General features: G+C 35.4%; 1 protein-coding gene across 4 annotated transcripts in view; it reads left to right on the forward strand.

Moving 5' to 3' along the window:
- The window catches only part of otofa (otoferlin a), a 66,225-nt gene that overhangs the window by 13,141 nt on the left and 26,605 nt on the right, over positions 1-26,479 (forward strand). For all 4 annotated transcript variants that reach the window (XM_083562185.1, XM_083562184.1, XM_083562187.1 and 1 more), the window contains exons 3-8: positions 4,547-4,635; positions 11,865-11,964; positions 16,010-16,200; positions 22,622-22,692; positions 22,989-23,106; positions 23,386-23,440. In XM_083562185.1, the coding sequence (XP_083418311.1) occupies positions 4,589-4,635; positions 11,865-11,964; positions 16,010-16,200; positions 22,622-22,692; positions 22,989-23,106; positions 23,386-23,440 (582 nt within the window). In that variant the 5' untranslated portion in view covers positions 4,547-4,588. The remainder of the gene's footprint in view (positions 1-4,546; positions 4,636-11,864; positions 11,965-16,009; positions 16,201-22,621; positions 22,693-22,988; positions 23,107-23,385; positions 23,441-26,479) is intronic.

Raw genomic sequence — 26,479 nt, forward strand, 5'->3', positions numbered from 1 at the left:
GAGGTTGTTCCCCAAAATCTCGCAATACATGGCCCCGGTCATCCTCTCCTTAATACAGTGCAGTCGCCCTGTCCCATGTGCAGAAAAACACCCCCAAAGCATGATGCCACCACCCCCATGCTTCACAGTAGGGATGGTGTTCTTTGGATGGTACTCATCATTCTTCTTCCTCCAAACACGTTTAGTGGAATTATGACCCAAAAGTTCTATTTTGGTCTCATCTGACCACATGACTTTCTCCCATGACTCCTCTGGATCATCCAAATGGTCATTGGCAAACTTAAGACGTGCCTGGACATGTGCTGGTTTAAGCAGGGGAACCTTCGGTGCCATGCATGATTTCAAATTATGACGTCTTCGTGTATTACCAACAGTAACCTTGGAAACGGTGGTCCCAGCTCTTTTCAGATCATTGACCAGCTCCCCCCGTGTAATTCTGGGCTAATTTCTCACCTTCCTTAGGATCATTGAGACCCCACGAGGTGAGATCTTGCATGAAGCCCCAGTCCGAGGGAGATTGACAGTCATGTTTAGCTTCTTCCATTTTCTAATGATTGCTCCAACAGTGGACCTTTTCTCACCAAGCTGCTTGGCAATTTCCCCGTAGCCCTTTCCAGCCTTGTGGAGATGTACAATTTTGTCTCTAGTGTCTTTGGACAGCTCTTTGGTCTTGGCCATGTTAGTAGTTGGATTCTTACTGATTGTATGGGGTGGACAGGTGTCTTTATGCAGCTAACGACCTCAAACAGGTGCATCTAATTTAGGTTAATAAATGTAGTGGAGGGGGACATTTTAAAGGCAGACTAACAGGTCTTTGAGAGTCAGAATTCTAGCTGATAGACAGGTGTTCAAATACTTATTTGCAGCTGTATCATACAAATAAATAGTTTAAAAATCATATTGTGATTTCTGGATTTTTTTTTTTTTTAGATTATGTCTCTCACAGTGGACATGCACCTACGATGACAATTTCAGACTCCTCCATTATTTCTAAGTGGGAGAACTTGCAAAAAATAGCAGGGTGTTCAAATACTTATTTTCCTCACTGTATGTATATATATAAATATATATATATATATATATATATATATATATATATATATATATATATATATATATATATATGTACTCCTGTATGTCCACACATCTCTGCACTGCACAGGCATTAAGCTGGTTTAAATCCTACCTGTCCGATCGTTACCATTTCGTAGATTTAAATGGAGAGCTATCCAGGCTAATGCAAGTAAATTATGGCGTGCCGCAAGGTTCAGTTCTAGGACCCCTGCTCTTCACAATATACATGCTTCCGTTAGGAAATATTATTAGAAGGCATGGAATTAGCTTTCATTGTTATGCTGATGATACTCAGCTATATATCTCATCTAAACCAGGCGATACAGCTCAATTAACTCGGATAACTGAGTGTGTTAAGGAAATAAGAGATTGGATGACCCATAACTTTCTACTTTTAAATTCTGATAAGACTGAGATTTTGCAAATCGGCCCAAAAACTAGTATACAAAAGCTCCAGCATCTCAACCTGCATTTAGACGGATGTTCTGTAACCACTAGTTCAACGGTAAAAGACCTGGGAGTTATTTTAGACAGCAACTTGTCTTTCAAATATCATATCAACCAAGTTACAAAAACAGCCTTCTTTCACCTTAAAAATATTTCTAAGTTAAGAAACATGTTGTCTATATCCGATGCAGAGAAGCTCGTCCATGCGTTTATGACCTCCAGAATAGACTACTGTAATGCATTACTAGGTGGATGTCCTGCATCATTAATAAACAAGCTTCAGTTAGTCCAGAATGCAGCAGCCAGAGTTCTCACAAGGTCAAGAAAATATGATCACATAACCCCAATCCTATCGTCCCTACATTGGCTTCCTGTTAAGTTTCGAATAGACTACAAACTATTACTTCTCACTTATAAAGCACTAAATGGTTTGGCTCCCATGTATCTATCCAGTCTTTTAACACACTACAATCCGCCACGCTCCCTGAGATCTCAAAACTCTGGGCTTCTAGTAGTTCCTAGAATAGCAAAGTCCACTAAAGGTGGTAGGGCATTTTCGCATTTAGCTCCTAAACACTGGAATAGTCTTCCTGACAGTGTTCGGGGCTCAGACACACTCACCCAGTTTAAGTGTAGATTAAAAACAATTTTTTTTAGCAAAGCCTACACATAACACACATCACATATCATAACCTTGTGCTCCAGAACATCTGATCACATGCACATTATCAACTTGTGCTGTTAATATCATGAACAGCAGCTACGCTAATTCCTCTCCACTGCTTCTCTTTCTCTCCCCATCCCGAGACACCCTGAGGTTTGGCCAGCTCCAGTCACCTCCCACCTCGTGATGATTACGGACCTTTGAAGAAGTAGATGCCAAACTCGCAAACATCCCGAACCATCTAGAGACGTACCAGTGCCATTTGGATTCCACTACATGTGTGGAGTTTTGACATTGGACCTCCTGGAGTGTTTAAAGGCTCTGGCATAGAGAAGCTGATGCTGGATCTGTGATGATCACAAATGCTGAGCTTATAAAACTAGGAGCTACTAACCATATAGACTGTATAAGACTGCAGAAAGAACATCACTTATAATCTTATACTCCAGTACTCATGTAAGTTCTCACGCTCCAGTGTTCTGTATTGTTGAAAGATTTATGATCACACTCTTGATGTCACCCAAATGAGGATGGGTTCCCCTTTTGAGTCTGGTTCCTCTCAAGGTTTCTTCTTCATAACATCTAAGGGAGTTTTTCCTTGTCACAGTCATCAGGGACATCAGGGACAAATTCACACCATTCACCTTAACTGTTGATTTGTGTAAAGCTGCTTTGAGACAATGTCTGTTGTGAAAAGCGCTATACAAATCAACTTGACTTGACTTGACTTGACTGTTATAGCATTTATATTTATTCACTGTATAAACTTTCATATATATACCACTTGCTGTAAATATGCTAGATATTTATCTGCACTTTTGCACGACTGCTACATTTTGCACTTCTGGTAGATGCCAAACTGCATTTCGTTGCTGTGTACGTTTTTATCTATCTATAAATATATATTTGGACAGAGAGATGCAAGTGCAGAGCTTTCATGAAATCACCACAGACAAGTCCAAAACAGGAGCTGTACTCTCAGTCTTATACAGACACAGGTCAGGAGATCTATAAAATGTTCAAATAGGGTTAGGTGAGAAACATGAATGTGAATACAAAACAAAAAAAAAGTCAATATTAAAATTATTAATATTAAAATAGTCATTGAGCACACTTGCATTTAGTCAGAACATGTGAATGGGAGCAACGCAGAGAGTAGGAAATGTGGTCTGTGGTGGCCATATTTCATGCCCATGGTTTTTGCTAGTTACTAGATTCCTTTTGTAAATATTTTATTGGTGAGCAAATTTTTATTAAGCAGGTTTTCCTGCTCCACAAGTGGGTTTCGAGATAAAGAAAAAGGAAAAATTCTCAATTGAGTTAGATAAAGTGGTGGAGAATATACCTAGGAAAGAACGATTGGTGATTGGAGCAGACTTCAATGGCCATGTTGGTGAAGGGAACAGAGGTGATAAAGAGGTGATGGGTAGGTATGGTCTTAGGGAGAAGACTGTGGAAGGGCAAATGGTGGTAGATTTTGCTAAAAGGATGGAAATGGCAGTGGTGAAAACTTATTTTAAGAAAAGGGAGGATGATAAGGTGACGTATAAGAGTGGAGGAAGGTGCACACAGGTGGACTATGTTCTATGCAGGAGATGCAACCTGAAGAAGATTGGAGACTGTAAGGTGTTTGCATGGGACAATGTAGCTAGACAGCATCGGATGGTGTCTGTAGGATGGTTTTGGAGGTAAAGAAGAAGAGGAGAGTGAGGACTGAAAGAAGAATAAGATGGTGGAAACTGAAGGAGGAAGACTGTAGTGTGTGATTTAGGGAAGAGGTCAGGGGCTCGGTGGTTTTGTAGAGGTGCTAGATGATTGGCAACTACTGCAGAAGTGATAGAGAGACAGCTAGGTAGGTACTTGGTGTGACATCTGGAAAGAGAAAGGAAGACAAAGAGACGTGGTGGTAAAATAAGGAAATACAGGAGAGCATAAGGAGAAAGAGTTTGGAGAAAGAGAATTGGGATTGGCTGAGTGATGAGAAAAGTAGGCAGGAGTACAAGAAGATGCAGCAACAGGTAAAGAGGGATGTGGAAAAAGCAAAGTAAAAGGCAAATAAGGAGCTTTTATGAGAAGTTGGACACTAAGGAAGGAGAAAAGGATTTGTACCGATTGGCATGGCATAGGAACTGAGCTGGGAAGGATGTGCTGCAAGTTAGAGCAATAAAGAATAGAGATAGAAATGTGTTGACTAGTATATCACTGTCAATAATTATACTGCTGTGTTTTTGACTTTGTGCTCATTCATTTATTCTTTCATTCATTCATTTATCTCCTGTGCTATTAAGCCTAGAGCCTGAGGAAATCTGTCATTTATTTTATTGTTGCATTGTTTTTGTTTTTTTTCTTTTTTCTTTTCAGGGATTTCGTTGGCCAATTGCCAGTAAAGTGGATGGAAATGAGATGTTGGAGATCCATATATATAACTACAGCAAGGTCTTCACCAACAGGTCTGTAAATCTTTAAGAACTAAAAGACTAAATGAACACTTAATAAAAAAGTGTTTTACACATAAATATTTAATATTAAAGATGTGTTAAAAGGCTCTGATGGGTTCACACATACATGTACATTCAGCTCCAATAATTGAAGGTATAATTAATCTTTTGGTATAGATGAAGACAAAAAATATAATTAAAAAGGTTTTTAGTGTTTCTATCTTAAACTTATTCAGAAAATGAGATGAGATGAATAAATTAATATTTGAGAGAAATCTCAATATAATGGCAGAATTTATAGTTTTCTAATATTATTTTATTTATCTTTGCCCAGAGTGGATTTTATACCTTACTGCTAAATAAAGAACATGTCAGTGATGGGCCGTGCATTTCACACCTAGGCTTTCGGTGTCCTACCTAAATCAATTACCGTTTTTCTCAGCCGCTTTGAAGCATTTCTCGAATCATCCTTAAGATTTGCAAATCAGTAAGTGCATTCTCAAAACAACGTGAACAAACAGCACAATACATTGGATTTCTTGCAAAAGCCTGTTTTCTGCTCAAAATCCTTAGTACTTCTCTCATATCATGAACATATCATTGCCATCAAAATGACAAGTCCTTTTATCATTGTCTACGAACAAGATAGTCAAAATGTTTAGTCATTTTTTCAATATGACAATGCTTTATTTTAGTATTTCCTGATGTAATCTATGTTTTGGATTACAAGTATTGAAAATGCACGAGGCTGAATTGGCAACTGTGAATTTCAACAGCACAAATTTATGATCGTAAGAGACTGGACAGGATTCACACTTTTTTATTTTTCTTTACTGGTGGACTGACTAAAAAATTTCAATGTAATGTCATTGTGATAGAAAATAAAAAGACACAAATTAAAATTCCAAAAGGTAAACATAGGAAACACTTCTTAGGCAGAACTGCGCATGCCGCACTATAACAGTGCAATCTGTCTCTACCCCCTGATGTCCCAGTCTGTCAGGCCACTGATTTTCATCCACATCACAACAGATATCATACCTTGCAATACCACTGTGAGGCCATGACTGACAACATTGTCCACAACAGTGGCTCTAATTTAATCTGAAATATATCTATGTCTCTGGCCTCTTCTTCCTCTTCCTCTATTTTGCCTCCTTACCCTTCCAGCTGCATCCTTATTCTTGGCTCTCGACCATGTTCGTTTCCTAGTTGTTCATCCATTTTCAACAATTGTTAGTCTGTGTTTTGCTCTTTTTATATACACTCGCCAATTACAGTAAAGGTTCAAGAGATTTAGCCTTGACCTATTTTAGAGGACTAGTTGATTATTGGTTGATCTGAAAGTGAACACGCCCCTTCATTAGTGACATTCAAGGTTCATCTGCACAATTCATCCATTCAAGACACATTTACCACAAAAGTTTAATAGAACTGTGAAGAAGAAGAGCTTGACAAATTTTGACAACTGGTTTAACCATTTTGCACTCAATGACTTATGCAATGAACTGGTGCTTGATTGTTTTGGGGGTTAAGACCATTTAGGTGAAACTAGTATAATATATTTTGAACAACATGACATAAACAACTGATAATGTAGGAAAAAGCAGACACTTGTACACAATCGATTAAATGATGTACAAACGCATTTGCAATTTGATCAAAGCAACGAGAAATATTCGTATGATGAGCACAAGTGACTAAATGATGTGGAGTTTGAACAAGTAGTTTTGAGAATTTTATTTCTGATCTGAGAAATGCTCCAAAACGACTGAGAAAAACTGTAAATTCAAAATACTATCATTATAAATTACAACTGTACAACCCATTAATATTATGCATAAAAGATTTCCTTTACTGCGCCACATACATTATCACCAGCAAAAGCATCAACATTAACCTAATAAATTGACAGAAATACTGTCCATCCTAGGTTTTCTGTGCATTTTTTTCAGTGCATTACGGTTTTCCAGGGTTTTTTAAATTAAAACAAATTGTGTGCTTTTGTGCAAATTCAACAGGCAAGAAAATGCAAAAGTACAAATAGTTTATGAAAAAGCTTAACAACTGTTTTGAACTCTTTTGACCTTTCTGATTTCTTTTTTCGAAAAGTACATCTTGTAAATGTCCTTGTAAGTATATTTGTGACCAAATCAATTTCTTCTCCTCTGTCATCCAATATGGAATGCAAAAAAAAAAACCCAGCTATTAAATCCACACAAATATATTTGAGTTTGTGCAGTTTGTTACAGATGCGGTTTGCACTCTCCGACTAGTGCTGACTATCCAATCAAACTACGTGAAAATTGCGGACATTATTAGAAACCTTGCAGTTGGCTTCAATGTCGTCAACTCGAAATCTGATTGGTTAAAGCGACAGATTTACGCAGCATGTATTCTAAGCTGTAGCCACCCGCACTGTTGATTCGGAAGGATCAAAGCCAGATTCCTTTGATCCTGGCAACACGTGACATGGTGAGTGAAATCACTTAAACGTGAACTGTTTTGGTGTACTACTTTCTCCAACAAAACATGATTAGGATGAAGGATGAATTATGAAGCACTGACCATATTTTCCCTGCTTTTTGTGTTTGTATTAATTTGTTTTTATATTTGTTAGATAGATAGATAGATAGATAGATAGATAGATAGATAGATAGATAGATAGATAGATAGATAGATAGATAGATAGATAGATAGATAGATAGATAGATAGATAGATAGATGAGCCCCTATGAGGAAAGGCAGCTCAGAAATCATATAACATTTCAGAAGGGGGTGTGGGGTTAAATAGGGGATAGTTGTTAGTTTTAGACTCATAATTTAGCCACAGCCTCTGTGAGTGGCTGCTAAAAGGTGTGTCGAATCTGTGCCAAGCAGTTGGGTTTGTGTGTGTGTGTGTGTGTGTGTGTGTGTGTGTGTGTGTGTGTGTGTGTGTGCGTGTGTGTGTGTGTGTGCGTGTGTGTGTGTGTGTGTGTGTGTGTGTGTGTGTGTGTGTGTGAGAGAGAGAGAGAAAGAGAGAGGGAGAGAAAGAGAGAGAGAGAGAGAGAGAGAGAGAGAGAGAGAGAGAGAGAGAGAGAGAGAGAGAGAAAAAAAGAGAGAGAGAGCATGTTCTTATGTTACTGTGCCCCTGCTGGCATGAGTCACTGCCACTGCCATGAGCAGGTTTGCTTATTGATTTTTTGCCTCTTTTGCCTTACTGTAGACTTCATGTCCATTACACATACTTGCTTACATAACATTGTCATGTCAAGGCACCAATGAACTACATAGACAATGGCTTAAGTACAAACTTCCTAAATGCACATGCCTCTTGGCTGTCTAATTACTTCTTAACACCTTTGTCAGTTTCTTATCTGCGACCACATAACACTTCTATTTTTACGTTACTGTTGTTGTGGCTGCATGCAGAGGGAACAGGGGTAAAAAAAAACCTGGAGATTCCCCATACTGACAGTTCAGGACCTATTCAGTACAATCCCAGTAAACCTTTATCACCTTAAATAAAGGTAACCAAATTAATAAACTACACACATTATGATAAACTACATACTATAAATTATAATGTTATGCAGCTAATAGAAATATTGTTGCTCCATGCATAAAAGTATAGACAACACAGCATAACCTAAGTGATATATAGTTTTTAGCCTATAATTTCCTTAAATCTATTATATTTTACTATCTTAATAACGAGATGAGTGATAGAGCTGCATCTTTTGTACGTTTCCCCTTTTTTTCTTTTCTTTCGGGCCCCTGAGAGTTTAGACCCTTTTATTTTGTAATAAAATAATTTTAATTTGGGTTCAGTTGTCCTTTCTGATCTAATGTCAGCCAACTTCCGCCTCTCTTTTCTGAGTGTATGAGTGAGGGAACTTTTCCACGTGGTGGGCACTGGTTCATTGACCATGACATAATATAATAATTGATACGACCGTGCAAATGAGCTGTAAAAAATAACAAACAAAACAAAACAATGATTTTTCTGCCTAAATCCACCACTGCCAAGCTTGATTGGTGGCTTGCTGTGTGCCTGATGAGTTTTTTTTTTTTTAATAACAGGCAAAACATTAATGTTATGTTACTTGTGGAAGATTTATTTTCCAATATTCCTAATAGTTTTTTGTTTGTTTTCATTTTGAGTTTATTTTATGTTTAACATAAAATGCATGTAGCATTGCAGTTAGAATGTACTGAATACAGTCTACAACTTTAAACCACCACTTTATAATAGTATAGTCACTATCTTTATATGTACAGTAAATTCAATAATTTTAAAATGAGTTTGCTTTTAACATCAATTTCCTAACAGAACTTAAATGGAAGCAATATTGACAGTTCAGAAATAACCAGGTGGTGGCGCTGTAGCTGTCTCCTTATTTTCAGAGCAGCCACTGATCAAAGAACAGTGATGATGAACCATAAAACATTGCACATCAAGCAACAGATATCATCTCTCTGGAGCAAAATGTCAAATTTAAATATCCGAAAAGATGTGTGGACATGGTTATACAACATGATGTATTACTATTTTAAATCAATTCATCAGCCTCACATAGTCTGTTTTGTGAGTATTTTAACACTGATTTCGCCCTGCATGATCTAATCTTGATTCTAGTATTGTTTCCAGACTTCATATTCAGTTCTCTTCAAAAATTTTTGGAACATCAAGGCCAATTCTTTCTGGGATTTGTATTTTTTGCTGTAAACTAAGGGCGTTTGAGAGCGGAAATATAGAGGCTATGTAAAACAAGAAGCAATTAGCATTAGAAATCAAAAGGTCAGATTGGAATTTGGAAAGAAATACAGAGATGAACCTTAAAATTCAAAGCATGTCAAGGAAATAAAAATGAACATAACTTGGAACCTACTCAGTATAGATAATGCCAAGGCATCAGTGCTAATGCAGTCGCCTCACAGTTGGAATACTTCAGATTTATGTTATGGTAGAATTCAGGTAAGTGTGACCTTCACTGCTGGGATGGAAGATGTCTCGCATGATATTTTCTAAATACCATGGTGCTTCTCTCAATGCAGTAACATAGTACACAAAACTACATGAAGTGGAAATGTGTTACATTGTGAGACCATCAGTTTAACATTTAAGAAACAGCACACTATCTAAACAGTAGAACAGACGAATGTTTTTTGGATTATATGGCAGCTGAAAAAGAGTTTAACATTGCTGTTTAGTTGTAGCATACAACTAAATCTCAATGCAAGCATTGGTCTGTTCACTGTAGACTCTGCACCAGGCACATTCAACTATAAATTGTGAAGATTCAGCTATTTAAATTTCCATGCTTACAACTGGCAACATGCATGACTGAATAATGACAAAAGTTACCTGTAAATGCATAGCTATTAGTGATAAGTTCATGGTTATTGAATTTTGTGCTGCTGTAACCACATTTTATTAACAGACACCAGTTTTTAGCTTGATACATAGTAACATTTTTATTTTTTTGTTAATTTATTTTTACATAGTTAACTGAATAACAGTAACAGCAGGCTTGACTTTTCTTTACTTTCTTTATGATGTGTCTTGAAGTATATAATTCACACATATGAAACTGGGCTAAAAGTCTTGATAATTGTGTACTTTTCCTTTTGATGAAAGTTTTTACTGTACAGATGTATAGCTTGTTATATGTAGTAAACTGCAATGGCTGAAACATGACTGTTTTTTCCCAAACATTGATCAATTCTGATATAGTATTTCACTGCTCTGTTTGATCTGCTGACTTTGGATTGGGGTCCAACATTTATTTAGTCTGGCAAGCAATTTATGTGGCGAACAGTGTCCATAGCAGCAGGATAGAGAAATGTGTACCAGCACATTTGGAAACCTAGAAATAATTGTCCTGTAGCAGCATAGTAACAATGTCTCAAATGGCATATTACAGTTCACAAATCATGGTCATTTTATAGAATTTAATTAAAGGTACTACTTAAGGATAGGCAAAAAGTATTTTCTTCAAGAGTATAACATATATCTAATTTAAACACACATTTCTCATCACTATATTACGATATTGATGAATTGGATTGGACATTTCTCATTATATCCTGTACAATAATTAGGTTTCATTACACTTTTGTGTAAATATTGTTCCTCGTTTTCAGCACATGTGGGTTGATGACAGCTTGGGGATGTAGTATAACTGGCCAGTGCTGTTACCTGGAAACTGTGGCAAGCATGTATTTTGTTCAGTCATCTTCCTATGAAACGTCTGTTCTCAGCCAAGCATGGAATAAACTGATCAGACGAAGGACAATGACTGTGAATTCCCCGATTCACCAAGCCATGTCCTATAAAGAGAGATTGAATTAAATTATAAAGCAGATAAAAGTCAATTGTTAGTTGCGTGGAAGATCAATAATGCATAGATGGTCTTTTGAAAAACACATCAGGAGTTAGAACCTGATCCCAGATCAGTGAATTATTCACTTGTGCAGGTCTGTACACTAAAAGACAGTCTAGAGTTTATGAGAAAAAAGCGACTTACTGGTGTTATTGTTTGTGGTTTCTTTCCAGCCTGAAAGATACAACTTTCAGAAAAATCTGCATATCGTCAGCACCGCAATTTATACACATATTATGCTAATTACAATAATGTTAGTAGTTAGCATAGAAAATAAATAAATAAATAAATAAATAAATAAATTCAGCAATCACGCTGACCTAGTTTTAAAGGGTTTGTATCACATTTTACGGTGTGTGAGAAAAAGCATCAATTATTCAGTATATAATTTCCATTAAACAAAGAGCATGTTGCATTCCCACACATTCATTGTAATGGAGTATTTAAAATTTTCATGACTGAAATAAGCATCTTGTGAAGTCACACTGCATTAAGTCAATCTATTTATTTATCTTTTTTTAAATATATAAATCAAGATGTTTTGAGTATCAGTATTTTGCCATCTAGTTTGAGTATATTGTGTTTTACATTATTATAGTATATTTAATTTGTCACTTAATTAAAATCCCCATGTAATAAATTTTAAAAGAAAACACTAGACTATTCTTAAAGATGGTGTTTGTGAGCTTTTATTTAAATGTGTGTTTGTGTTTGTGCATTGCTCTCATACAGATGTCAAGACTGAGAGCCTTTAAGTAAATACCATGACTAGATGTACAGTAGACTCAATATGTCTCCAAAGGAGAGGCTAAAGAAAGATGGAATTATAAGGCTTTTTCAATGGATTCATTTTTTATGTTTTATGTTCGGTTTTAGGTTGATTGGGACTTTTCGTATGGTCCTGCAGAAGGTGGTGGAAGAAGGCCATTTGGAGGTGTCAGACACTCTTACTGATGACAACAACACATCAGTTTTGGTGAGAATTAGTGTGAGTGTGTGTGTGTGTGTGTGTGTGTGTGTGTGTGTGTGTGTGTGTGTGTGTGTGTGTGTGTGTGTGTGTGTGTGTGTGTGTGTGTGTAGATATTGATAAAAAACGTTAGGCTGTACTGGGCCAACAACATGTGAAATAGCAGACATTATATGACTACATGTACTACACTGCACTGCATCCTCCCTTCTGTCATTAGTGAAAGCCTTTACCTATCTGTAGACACTTCTGCTTGCTCCATGGAACTTAAGACTTGCTTGCCATTTAAAGCCCACATGTGCTTTCCAAACAGTCTCAAAAGCAGCTTATCTCTCCCTGGCACATTGCAAGTGATTTACAGTGGGATTTCCATCGTCATCTGTCTGTGTCAGGGTTATGAGTTAGAGCTGTAAAAAAGATGGTACAGACCTGGGGGTGGTTTATTAGTTTTTGCTTCTCTTAAGCTTCTATTGACTTTGACTGAACTGCCTGACATTATTGCAGTCTGCTTCAGTTAAAGAGAATAAATTCACAAGGGAAAGAAAATCACTGACTAAACATTTCATCAGTTTTGTTTTGTATCAACTCAAAGAGACACTGCCTTCTAGACTTTATTAATTCAGCTGTCTAATACAATATGATGGTCACAGAATGGTGTATAGACTGTGTCACATACAATTAGTGTTAAACCATACAAGTTTTAGCACATTTCCCAATACATAAGCACATATTATTTGTGCTAATTAATTACAAAAATTATATACTGTATATTCAAATATATAATACATACAGTATATGCAAATGTATATTCAGTACCCACTCATTATATTGATAGAAAATTGATAAAGAAGTACACAGTGTGGTTTGCTGTTCAGACACTATTTATATCAGGTGATACTCGGAACACAAAAGAAATAAAGCACAATATTGTGGCATCGAATAGTTTTGCTTAATCTTAATGACAAATGTGCTAATGAGGTGCAAATGGAAAGATTTCTGGGTTTGAATGAATACATTATTATACAATAAACATTAGTGACACAGAGTTTAGACAGAGTTTCACACATACTTCAGTCACATACAAAGAGCAGCTATTTCACCTCAGAAAGGTCCCTTATGTACATTTTGCAGTCTGGCCTTAAGGCAAGTAACATAGTTTGTGAACTGATCAGTCATTCACATATTACCAGCATAATGCAAATAATCAGAATTGGGTAAAAACATGACTTTGGATTGGTGTTGTTCCTGACAGGCTACTGTAAATATTTTAGCAATTGCTGATCTTCTGAGACTTTCACAGACAACAGTCTCTGGAGTTTAAATAGAATAGTGTAAAAAAACATAGTGAACTTCCACTGAAGGAAACTTTGATGAAAGAGGTCACAAAACCTGGACAATTGAATACTGAAAAAAGACAGCAGTATTTGGTTTTGATGAGTTTGTACCTTGGGGCTGACTGGCTGAAAGGTATAGAACCTGATGTGGTTGTCTGATGTTGCAACTCATCCGCTTAAAGGTTTGACATCTTGATACGTTCCAACTGACCATGGGAATAAAGAATGTTTATATGAGTTACCATAACCTTCCTGTCAGCTTAAACCAGTCTGGTCACTATCCGCTGGCCTCTCTCATCAATTAAGCATTTTCTTCTGCAGAAGTACTGCTCAGTGGATTTTATTTTGTACCATTTTGTGTAACGTCTACAGATTATTCTGCATTAAATTCTTTATTAACTTTAAGCTTGTCTTGCACCAACAAGCAGGCCATGATTAAACAGAATTTTTTTACATTTAAAAGTTTGATGTGATGCAGTAACTAATGCTCATGACATGTATTTTCATGATTTGATGTATTGTGCTGATCAGAGGAGTGTGTGAATGAGCAGGCATATGTATTTCTACTTGTTCCTTTTAAAGTGATTAGTGAGTATATTTAGAAGTATGTAAAGTTATTGGACCATTTAATGTTTGAGATAATCTTTTTCAAAGTGTCCCTAAACATAGATCAAATAGAGCTCTTGCAAATTTGATAGTGAATGCTGTTGATTCCCTGACAGCACCGGTTCTTCTTACTAATATGCAAATTAATTGTCTTTAGATGGGTTACAATAGAGCTTAATGCTTTAATGGGACAGATCAGTGTGTTCTCATGATGAATATTATAAGTGTGGGTTTAAAAGATCCATCATACATTGTCAATTGGCCTTTAATAGACACAACTGAATAATCATTGTTATTTGTTACAGAATAAATAATGATATTGTAATAATTTATTAGGATGTGGTTGAAGTAGATTTTTTGTTTAAGGTGATAAATAGTGAACATAAAGAGGAAATATGGTTTTAGGAAATAGGACATGATTTACCATCATATCCTTGTGCTTTGTGCCCACCTTATATAGGAAGGTCTGAGAAAGGCAATATGTAATTTGGACCAAATTAAGTACCAGTAACTCTGCAGATTCTGAATATCACTCCCCAATCCAGACACATCAGCACAGTTTATTACTTTATGACCCAAAAGAAGAAGAAAATGCCCGAAACTTAACCAAAATAGCAATAGATGAATATTAACCAGTAAAACACATCTGCACTGAAAATACATGCTTCAAAAACTCTTGAATTCCATACATTCAAATGTATTTCAAAATATATCATCCTATTGAAACAACCAAATACATGGCAGTGTAAAAATCGTGCAGGGAAGTTAAATAGAGGCTGATGTTTAAAGTGTATACCACAGCCACATGTAGTATACACTAAGTCATGAGGTCAGGCAAGCTCTCTGGTTCCCTATGACTCAGTCTCTGGAGAGCTAGATTACAGAGCAGAGGCCAAACGATTTCATGTTCTTCCACTCCGGAGTATGTAAACATAAGCGGAGAAGGTAACTGATGCCAGCATTTCAATGCCAGTTTGGCCATCCTAGCAGGACATATTTAACCACATCTCACATGCCAGACTGATACATTAGACACTTTAGACACTTTAGCTAACACTACTTTTGCTGTAAGTTAATCATGAAGTAAGCTGACATACACACGTGCACACACACACACACACACACACACACACACACACACACACACACACACACACACACACACACACACACACACATACATGCACACATCACTACTAACTTCTCACAATTCTCAGTACTCAGTTTGAGTACAAATTTATACAGATTACTGTTGAGCTTATTTATAATCTTCTGCATGTTTTATTGTATTGAAATTTTTACGCTGACTGCCACTGACAAGAATTTTCCAAAAGGTATAAAGAAAAGGTCTTAGTGTTTATACACACATGACATTAATGATAGTGGGTGAAAAAGAGGACAGGAGGCGGCATACTCTAGTACTGTAAATACAAAAGATGGAGACAACTGCCCTTGATGCAAACTGCACAATGTTTTTAATAAAGTTTGTCACATGTATCTGTGCCCGGATGGTAAATTAAATTAATATATGTGTTTATGTATGAAAGTTTATGCAATTTACCACTAGATTATTATGGAAATTATGGTAATAGTGTACATAAAGCTTGCTCTTTTACTAAGAATGCAAGTGGTAATTTAAAGTTGCCTTATACCTTTGTGACATTGTAACATCTTTTTATTCTTTCAAAGTTTTTTTTTTTTTTTGTTTATGGTTATGAATTTATTTATACCCATGCCAAGCTTTTTTGAGATCCTTCAGAAGCATTTACTTTTAGCAGAAGGTGCTAGGAAAGTGGCATCTGTCAAAAACACAAGTAGCAACTGTCAAAACTTTTTTATGGCAAGAGCATCTACCTGCAAAATCAGTGGCGTGTCTAAAATAAGGGAGTACAAATTAGCAATCTAGGAAATTTGGATTGTAATTTTATCTGAAGAAGACAGAAAACACAAGCATCAGTGATACATACTGAAATAAAATCATGAATATAATGAAATGACTTGGAATGAAATGTGTATAAAAAATTTATGCACAGGACTTATGTAAAACAAATCAGTTGTTACTAAGGAAATGTTTTATTGCTCTTAATTAGATTAATAACCTTCTGTTTTTGCAGACAAATATCTCTATAGACATCAAGTACCAGCCAATGGATGGGAGTCTGAGGCCCTGGAATGATGGGGAGTTCCTTGACGTTCCTGATGATGGTATGTTTCAGTTTGAAACAGAAAGTCTGCTGTCAGTACACAGCCAGAGCTCAGGGACATCTCCAGGACGATCGACCCACAGTATTCCCAATTTAAGGAAGTGAGTGTCTTAGATTCCTAAAAATCAATGTTTGCTAAATGATGATGATGGTGATGATAAAAATCACTGGTGACTAGTACATTGTAGCACAGGAAAAGCATAATTGTTATGTATAGCATCTGCTAAATTTATTTATTTAACTAGCACAATGCACACTGATAACAACCAACAAACTAGGAAAACGGTGCTGGCCAACTAGACCAGCATTCAATAATGTAAATCATCTTGAATCCAGTATGAGATATGAGTGCAAATCATTGTTTTTACTATGATCATCACATTATACTTGTGGCAAAAAAATGTTTCAACCAGTAGTCACTGGAATGTTATTTGTTTTAAGTTTTCTCCTCATGCTATTCTATGCTATGGACTTTACAGTACACAACACTTTCATGAAATCAGTGTAAAATTTATATTGTGCAGAGAGATGTTGCAGATTGTCTATACTTTTAATTTACAAGAATAATGAACTGCACAGTGTTAAACTGTGACAATTTTTTAATACAATATGCAAAGTTGTACTTTGCATGCAGTTTATAATATCCTACATACTGTTTATACTTGTTAAAAATCATGTTTTAAATAACATATGGTGGCTGTGTTGGTTTGAGATGTTGCTCACTAATGGATCCTTGATGACTAATATCCAAAATAAGCTCTATGGGGGTGTTTTTTCACTGAATAGAGTGTGCAATGTGGTATTGATTTTCACTAAAGCCTCCTGGATTCAACAGACATGCTCATCCATCAGACATGCTATTTAGGTTACAACAGTGCTATTTTAACTTGTGTCTTTGTATGGATAATCTGCTGGAACAGTGTGTGAGGTCTGGAACAATAAGGAATTCATAATAATGAAAGTGTGTGAATATTTATCTTAGTTTAGCAGTAACCTCTTTGCTTTTTTTCCCTGTTCATACCTGAACATCTTATTAGGTAGACAGCAGGCTCTAGAGGTCAGTTTATGTCTGATCCTACATTTCCTTAATTCCCTCAGAGACCATAAAATCACTGATGTGTTTACTAAGAAGCCCTAGGACATAAACTTAAATAATAAATGCTCTCTAAAATTACTCAAAGTACAACAAGCAAAATACAACAGACAGGTCTAATTTGCATCCAATTTCCAGTTTATTCCTAATTGTTAATATTATAGCTACAGGGGTCCTCCAGGAAGAACATGATGAAAAATGTGGTCTGATTGAACCTTTTGTACTTGTCTCTTTAATGTTTTCAATTACTTTTTTGTTCAAGCATTATAAAAAAAAGTTTCTTCCGAAGCTCTGTCTTGCATTATCACTTCTTTTTTCTTATGTTGTGCAGATGTCTTTCATTTCTTTGTGCTAATCACTTTTTCATTTTTCTCTCTTCCCCACAGTAATGTTTTCTTTCATTCTTTACATCTCCTCTTAGCAGCTGCCCCAAATGGATTAGAGTGGTGTTAATAATTATGCTGTCAAATCCTATTAGTTATCGCATCATCTCATAACTCATGCTTCATGCTTCATGTTTTAAACAATAAGTTCATAACAAAGGGGCAATTTATCCACATAGCAGTGAACCTGTGTGCATTACTGTTACAGTGTAATAGAGGGCTTATGTAATGTACGTTTACTGCTGGAGTTGCCCTGGTTACAGAGAGGCTGGGGTCTTTTACAAACATGTCAAAGTGTGTGTGTGTGTGTGTGTGTGTGTGTGTGTGTGTGTGTGTGTGTGTGTGTGTGTGTGTGTGTGTGTGTGTGTGTTGTAAGTGTGTAAGTGTGTGTAGACAAGATTTTGCTTGTCTAATATTGCTGCATTCTTAATCAGATTGGGCATAAGCTGATTCTTCATATCTGCTCTTGCCTATCTGATAGTTTCATAGTCTGAAATAAATGCCTGCTGCTGACTTGGGTGGATCCTCCAGAACAGAGGAACATTCAAACCTACTCTAGACCACCTCTTAATAAAAACATGATGCCGTAACATTGTAAATGTATTATTATTTGGAATTGCACATCCATAGTATGTTTTTGAAGAGAGGAATTGATTGTGATCATTTATATCACACTTAACTGAGCTTGCATAAATGTGGATGGAAATAAACTTTGGGCTTCATGTCTTTGAGCTGACATGTCGACCTATAGTTTTTTACTATATCTGTCTGTCCTATCTTTATCCTCTGGATCTAACATATCAAAACAATTTATTTTAATTATGTGGGCAGACTGTATTTTTATTCAATAAATAAATATGTATATAGATATACACCAGCTGTTTGTATTTCAGTGGTGAATTATCTTAATGTGTCCTCTGGGTGAAAGTAACTTTGACATGTGTGTGTTTTCTTTATGTACGTATTACTTCCCTCCGCTCTCCTAAAATCTGGAGGTGACCATACATTTTCTCTACATGTAATAGAAAAGCAAAGGGAAATATACTGTAGCACAGGTACAGAGGAACGTACCTTGATCTTGATCTTTGTCATGTTAATATGTTGACAGGTAATGTGTCAAGTTAAGCTGTACTCATAGAGAAGGATGTCATGGGATGTTAGGCCAGTTTTGGTGGACAGATTCCCCTAGGTAGGGTCATAGTTGTATCATACTTTTACTATTTTTAAATAATGTTTGATAATAATGATTTCAGATGGAAATTTTAATAACCAAACCCTAAGAATGTTGTCCCTAAATATTTCTTATAGCTCCCTGGTATGCATTATGCATGTTTACTTATAGTTTCAAAAAATTTGGGGTTTACAGTAACAAAATTTGTATTTAGGTACTCCATTCAAATAATTATGTGACTTCTGTTTGCAGCTGCTTCTACCAGAACTCAGAAGTTATTTTTTTCTTCATAAACTATTTTGACCCCCACGCACATCCACACACACTTTATTATAATCATCTGCTCTGTGCAAAACATGATATTAACCAACTTTTTAAATTTCATTCTATTCCTGGGTTTTATACTACAAAATTAAGTTAAAGTAAATATATACTTATGAATATAATCAGCAAAATGGCTTGGTTCACTGTTTTTCACCTAGCAGACGACTTGGAAAAATATGAAAGAAGTATAATATATATATATATATATATATATATATATATATATATATATATATATATATATATATATATATATATATATATATATATATATATATATATATATATACTTATATTTTTATATTGAAAAATATAAGTATATATACAAAGCTGTACAGATGTTTGTATTCTGTATCTTATTGATGTGTCCAAACTACTTGAGTCTAGACTTTAATTATATTTTTTTAAAGCTCTTTAAAAACTTTGCTATCGATTTCACACAAAACTACTTTAGTATTTAGCAGTAAATTATTACTCACCATGAATTTTTTGTGCTACTTTTAGAACAACTGACTCATTGAATAAGAAACTAACCAGCCATTCAGGTGTGTAAAAAAGACAGTGGTAAATAACAAAGTGCTTTGTGTACAATAAGTAGAAGGTGATTCAGGACTCCTTGGAACTGCTGAATTATTAATGATACAGCTGGTCCTGCAGAATGTATTTCTCTTTAAATAGAGTAATTTTAACAGTTATTTTTTTTTAATTGGCAAAAACCTTGTTTCAATTTAATTGAGTTTAATTTTGCTAACCTTGTTTAGACTTTATTTAATATATTGATTAATAACAACTATTATTCATATAGTTGTAATTCAGTTATTGCAAGAAACTGGAAATAAAAACAAAATGTTTTTTGCTAAAAACAAAATGAATTAGGTATCGCATCATACTTAAATGAGTGTAAAACTAATTTCATTAAAAAAAATTTATTATAAGATATTTATCATATGAGTACATATGACTTTCCAGCAGGCTAACTACAATTAAAAAGCAGAGGAAATTAGTCATATTTCATAAAAGTGACCATGACAGAAGTAATTATATGAAATACATTTTATTGTGATATTATACCTGATTCTAATTTTCAAATGGTATTAGTGGATTCGAAAAAAAGACATAGATAGTAAAAAATCTGAAGTGTGAATAGGGTAGGGTGAGCTTTAAATCATACATATATTTTTGTATTAATTTCCTCTGGCTGAATGATTTTCCTATTCACACCACTGGTAGTAAAAAGTCAGATTTGAGTGTTCCATCATACAATTAATGTAAGGTTTCTTCCAAAAAAATTCCTTGGTACTGTCACCTCCAGGTTGCTCATTAGGGCTCTAAATCTACACCATAAGAAGGTATTATTATATATTTTTGAACGTTTTCTGCAAATAAAGCTGACATCGAAATTGAAATGGATTCAATTGATATTTTGTGGTGTAACAGGTTATTGTGTTCTGGACTCTATTGTGTGTGTGTGTGTGTGTATATATATATATATATATATATATATATATATATATATATATATATATATATATATATATATATATATATATATATATATATATATATATTCGCTGCTAAATGATTCATTCAGTCAAATATTTAATCAAACATCCCATTTTTCTCATGTTCCCAGTTTCAACTACTGATTGTCGTATTATGATATAATGTCTAATTACAGTCTAAGTCTCTGGCTTGAGCTTAACATGAAACCGTACCTCCATGGCAATACTTTAAGTTCCTTACTGTTGTGTATGTTGTTGGTGAATGATTTTTGTTTCTTTGTATACACTTTTCCCCACAGCACCATTTAGCTGGAGCTAAATTATTGACCACAGTTTTAGTTGTGTGTGTGTGTGTGTGTGTGTGTGTGTGTGTGTGTGTGTGTGTGTGTGTGTGTGTGTGTGTGTGTGTGTGTGTGTGTGCATGTGCGCATGCACACCTTTATTTATTTTAATACCATCTCGGGTTTCCTGCTTATTGGTGACCCCCCTCTTCCTCTCAGTAGTGACTCTTCGGGTATTAGACAGGTGAAATGAACACATAGTCTGCCAGCTGCTCACAGGTTCCAATTTTCAGGGGCCCCTTGGACACAGAGAAGTACACAGTGTGTATGGTATGTACCTCTGAGCTTTAGTTCATTTTATTGTTTTTTTGTTCTGAACAAATAATTTGTGGAACCAAAGCTATAGCCCTGTTTCTTTGTTAATGCGAATTTTTGCTGTATTTGATTGTACCCTATTGTTATAGTTTTTTCAGACTTTATTAAATAATATGTGGTTAATTATCTTCTACGGTGTTGATGTTTAGAAAATTAACACTGAATGTGTGGATTTAACAAGGTTTTTGGCTTTCTTTACTCTGATAAAGGTGGTTCTGTGCATTTCTATTTTTGTACTTGTCAATAAAGGTAGCACATGATAACTGAATTTTAAAGTCTAATTTGAATCTATCTATCTATCTATCTATCTATCTATCTATCTATCTATCTATCTATCTATCTATCTATCTATCTATCTATCTATCTATCTATCTATCTATCTATCTATCTATCTATCTATCTATCTATACTGTATTCCTGTATTGTATTTCTTATTCTAAATTCAAAGAGTGGTTTATACAGCTAATACTTGTAGCATCTTGAGAATTAGCATTTTCTTCAAACTGGGTTCAGTTGCCTTCTTCATTCTATAGCAAACTGTCCTTTACTTCTGGTCAGTTTGTGTAACTTATGCCTGCACCATCTGTGTCATTTAATAGCTTGTTGAGAAAGTTAAGTTTTTGTCTATAATGTTACAATTTACAAAAATTATGAGCTTTTAATTTGCACACTATGAACCATGTTTTGATTGAATTAAATTGTTTGATAAAATCCAAATTTTTTTCCCCCTTGATATCTATATAATTGACTATGCCTTCCTGACAATTTTGCTTGAACAATAGCAGGTAAAAAGTGGTGTGGATTGCTTTCTGTACTTTGACATTGATCCATATCAGCAGCTAATTGGACAACTGTACCCATCTTCTTTAATTATTAAACCCAAGCATTTGTCGGGCCAGGCTGTGACATCATCAGCCTTTTGTAATACTGCTGATATTTGAGCAGTATAATATCAGTGCTGTGTTACCGGATAAGGCCAGTGCTATTGTAACTGTTTTTTTTCTCTGGGAAATGGCTGACGTGTTTATGTGCTAAAAACTTTCCATTGTGAAAACACCAACCACAATATTTCTTACTGGAGATTATGTATGCATTGGAACTATGTTAATAATTATACATGTTAAATGCATTTATTAGCATAATTCCTCGTTTTTATGGCGTTTCAAACCTTCTGTAATTATTGGGCTTTTGCTCCTTAAAATAAATAAATAAATAATAACATATGCGTTATGAAATATGAATATACATTGGAAAGAATTAATTAAACATTTGCTTCTCAAGTGATGATGTATACAGTGTGTATATATTTATTTAGTATATCCAGACATATATTTTATGTCTTATATATCCAATTTCTTTTTTTTGAACTGTATATTGTCTTTGTATACTTTAGAGCAGGGAAAGGAGTGTTTTCAGCCATGAAGCTTGGAAAGGTTCGCAGCTCCAAAGACAACCACAAGAAAGGTAATTGTCTAAATTTTTAAATAGCCATTGAATGTTTTTGCAATAGCACAAATACAGGAATAATTGGTCACACTGAACTTTCGTTGTCTGCATGCTTGCCAGCAATTATAGGTAGAGGATTTTTGCCAGTGCAGATTGTTATGCTATCTACTTTTAAAAGCTGCTTAGCATTCCATTATGAATCCAGATGATTATGACTTTCTTGCTTTGTACAAAAAGTAATAATGCTTTGTCTGAAAGTCTGAACGTTAATGCATATATTACTGCCCTTAATGTAATTTTATGGTTGTGCCTAGATGATCCTGCCATCTTGGAAACAGAGGATATTGACCACAAAGGCATGAAAAAGCGTGATCCTGACAGTATCTCCCTGGCCTCTGTTACTGCAGTGACCACTAATGTCTCCAACAAGAGGTAGATCCACTCTCAGAATTCAAATGTGTTGTTGTTGCCCAAAAGGACCTATTACAGTTTAGACTTCATAACTTCATTTTCAGAAACAAAGGGTACTTAACTGTGTATTTAGTCATTGTTGGGGCAATAGTCTTATGAACGACTCTATGAAAGAGCACACATTAAGGGCTCTTTCATGCTTAAGGGGACCACCTCAGTGATTTGGTACAATACTCATTTTGTTCTGACAGTGTATGCAAGGCTAATAGTATTAAATTATTATCCTATAATATGTTCCAGATCAAAGCCAGATATTAAGATGGAGCCTACTGCGGGAAGGCCTGTGGATTACCAGGTATGCAAGGAAGTGAAGTCATGATAAGAGATCCAAACTAATAACTCACAATAGCTGCAACTCTTTTATGTATGATCAGTTTAAATTCAAGGCTTAATAACATACCAACCGATGTTTTTCCCATTTTTATCTGCTGGAAATGTGTTATTTTCTGTGAAATATGAATGCTTTGAAACACTAAATTAAACCCACTCCGATTGATGTTTTAGCTTTAATTATGTGCAGTGTGGATTCTGTGATGTTTTTTTTTTCAGAAACATAATAATTTTGATACAATTAATTAGGTGTGTATATATATATATATATATATATATATATATATATATATATATATATATATATATATATATATATATATATATATATAAATTGATTACAATGAATAAATATATATATATACAGTGAGGAAAATAAGTATTTGAACACCCTGCTATTTTGCAAGTTCTCCCACTTAGAAATCATGGAGGGGTCTGAAATTGTCATCGTAGCTGCATGTCCACTGTGAGAGACATAATCTAAAAAAAAAAATCCAGAAATCACAATATATGATTTTTTGACTATTTATTTGTATGATACAGCTGCAAATAAGTATTTGAACACCTGTCTATCAGCTAGAATTCTGACCCTCAAAGACCTGTTAGTCTGCCTTTAAAATGTCCACCTCCACTACATTTATTATCCTAAATTAGATGGACCTGTTTGAGGTCGTTAGCTGCATAAAGACACCTGTCCACCCCATACAATCAGTAAGAATCCAACTACTAACATGGCCAAGACCAAAGAGCTGTCCAAAGACACTTGAGACAAAATTGTACGCCTCCACAAGGCTGGAAAGGGCTACGGGGAAATTGCCAAGCAGCTTGGTGAAAAAAGGTCCACTGTTGGAGCAATCATTAGAAAATGGAAGAAGCTAAACATGACTGTCAATCGCCCTCGGACTGGGGCTCCATGCAAGATCTCACCTCGTGGGGTCTCAATGATCCTAAGGAAGGTGAGAAATCAGCCCAGAACTACACAGGAGGAGCTGGTCAATGACCTGAAAAGAGCTGGGACCACCGTTTCCAAGGTTACTGTTGGTAATACACTAAGACGTCATGGTTTAAAATCATTCATGGCACGGAAGGTTCCCCTGCTTAAACCAGCACATGTCCAGGCACGTCTTAAGTTTGCCAATGACCATTTGGATGATCCAGAGGAGTCATGGGAGAAAGTCATGTGGTCAGATGAGACCAAAATAGAACTTTTGAGTCATAATTCCACTAAACGTGTTTGGAGGAAGAAGAATGATGAGTACCATCCCAAGAACACCATCCCTACTGTGAAGCATGGGGGTGGTAGCATCATGCTTTGGGGGGGGTTTTCTGCACATGGGACAGGGCGACTGCACTGTATTAAGGAGAGGATGACCGGGGCCATGTATTACGAGATTTTGGGGAACAACCTCCTTCCCTCAGTTAGAGCATTGAAGATGGGTCGAGGCTGGGTCTTCCAACATGACAATGACCCGAAGCACACAGCCAGGATAACCAAGGAGTGGCTCTGTAAGAAGCATATCAAGGTTCTGGCGTGGCCTAGCCAGTCTCCAGACCTAAACCCAATAGAGAATCTTTGGAGGGAGCTCAAACTCTGTGTTTCTCAGCGACAGGCCAGAAACCTGACTGATCTAGAGAAGATCTGTGTGGAGGAGTGGGCCAAAATCCCTCCTGCAGTGTGTGCAAACCTGGTGAAAAACTACAGGAAATGTTTGACCTCTGTAATTGCAAACAAAGGCTCCTGTACCAAATATTAACATTGACTTTCTCAGGTGTTCAAATACTTATTTGCAGCTGTATCATACAAATAAATAGTTTAAAAATCATATATTTTGATTTCTGGATTTTTTTTTTTAGATTATGTCTCTCACAGTGGACATGCACCTACGATGACAATTTCAGACCCCTCCATGATTTCTAAGTGGGAGAACTTGCAAAATAGCAGGGTGTTCAAATACTTATTTTCCTCACTGTATATATATATATATATATATATATATATATATATATATATATATATATATATATATATACATAAATACACAAATATATATATATATATATATATATATATATATATATATATATATATATATATATATATATATATATATATATATATATATATATACGCCACAGTCGCCACCGGCTTGCTCATCAAGGACAAACTTACTTATAAAGAACATATTCACTTTTAATTACCACATTTTCTGTGTAAAGCTGCTTTGAAACAATGTTCATTGTTAAAAGCGCTATACAAATAAAAAAAAAAATTAACATATATATATATACAGTGAGGAAAATAAGTATTTGAACACCCTGCTATTTTGCAAGTTCTCCCACTTCACAATGACCCGAAGCACAAAGCCAGGATAACCAAGGAGTGGCTCTGTAAGAAGCATATCAAGGTTCTGGCATGGCCTAGCCAGTCCCCAGACCTAAATAGAGACTCTTTGGAGGGAGCTCAAACTCCGTGTTTCTCAGCGACAGGCCAGAAACCTGACTGATCTAGAGAAGATCTGTGTGGAGGAGTGGGCCAAAATCCCTCCTGCAGTGTGTGCAAACCTGGTGAAAAACTACAGGAAACGTTTGACCTCTGTAATTGCAAACAAAGGCTACTGGACCAAATATTAACATTGACTTTCTCAGGTGTTCAAATACTTATTTGCAGCTGTATCATACAAATAAATAGTTAAAAAATCATACATTGTGCTTTCTGGATTTTTTTTTTTTAGATTATGTCTCTCACAGTGGACATGCACCTACGATGACAATTTCAGACCCCTCCATGATTTCTAAGTGGGAGAACTTGCAAAATAGCAGGGTGTTCAAATACTTATTTTCCTCACTGTATATATATATATATATATCCACTTAGTCCATATCATTCATGTTTTTGTCCCTCAGCATAGCTATTATTTTGAAAAAGCTTTATTCTTAATTATTCTTACGTGTGACTCATTTGTGCAAGAATGCACAGTTTACCATTTTGTTTTGAATTTATATT

The sequence above is a fragment of the Silurus aristotelis genome (genome assembly GCF_946808225.1).
Source record: "Silurus aristotelis genome assembly, chromosome: 15".
NCBI classification, from domain to species: Eukaryota; Metazoa; Chordata; class Actinopteri; order Siluriformes; family Siluridae; genus Silurus; species Silurus aristotelis.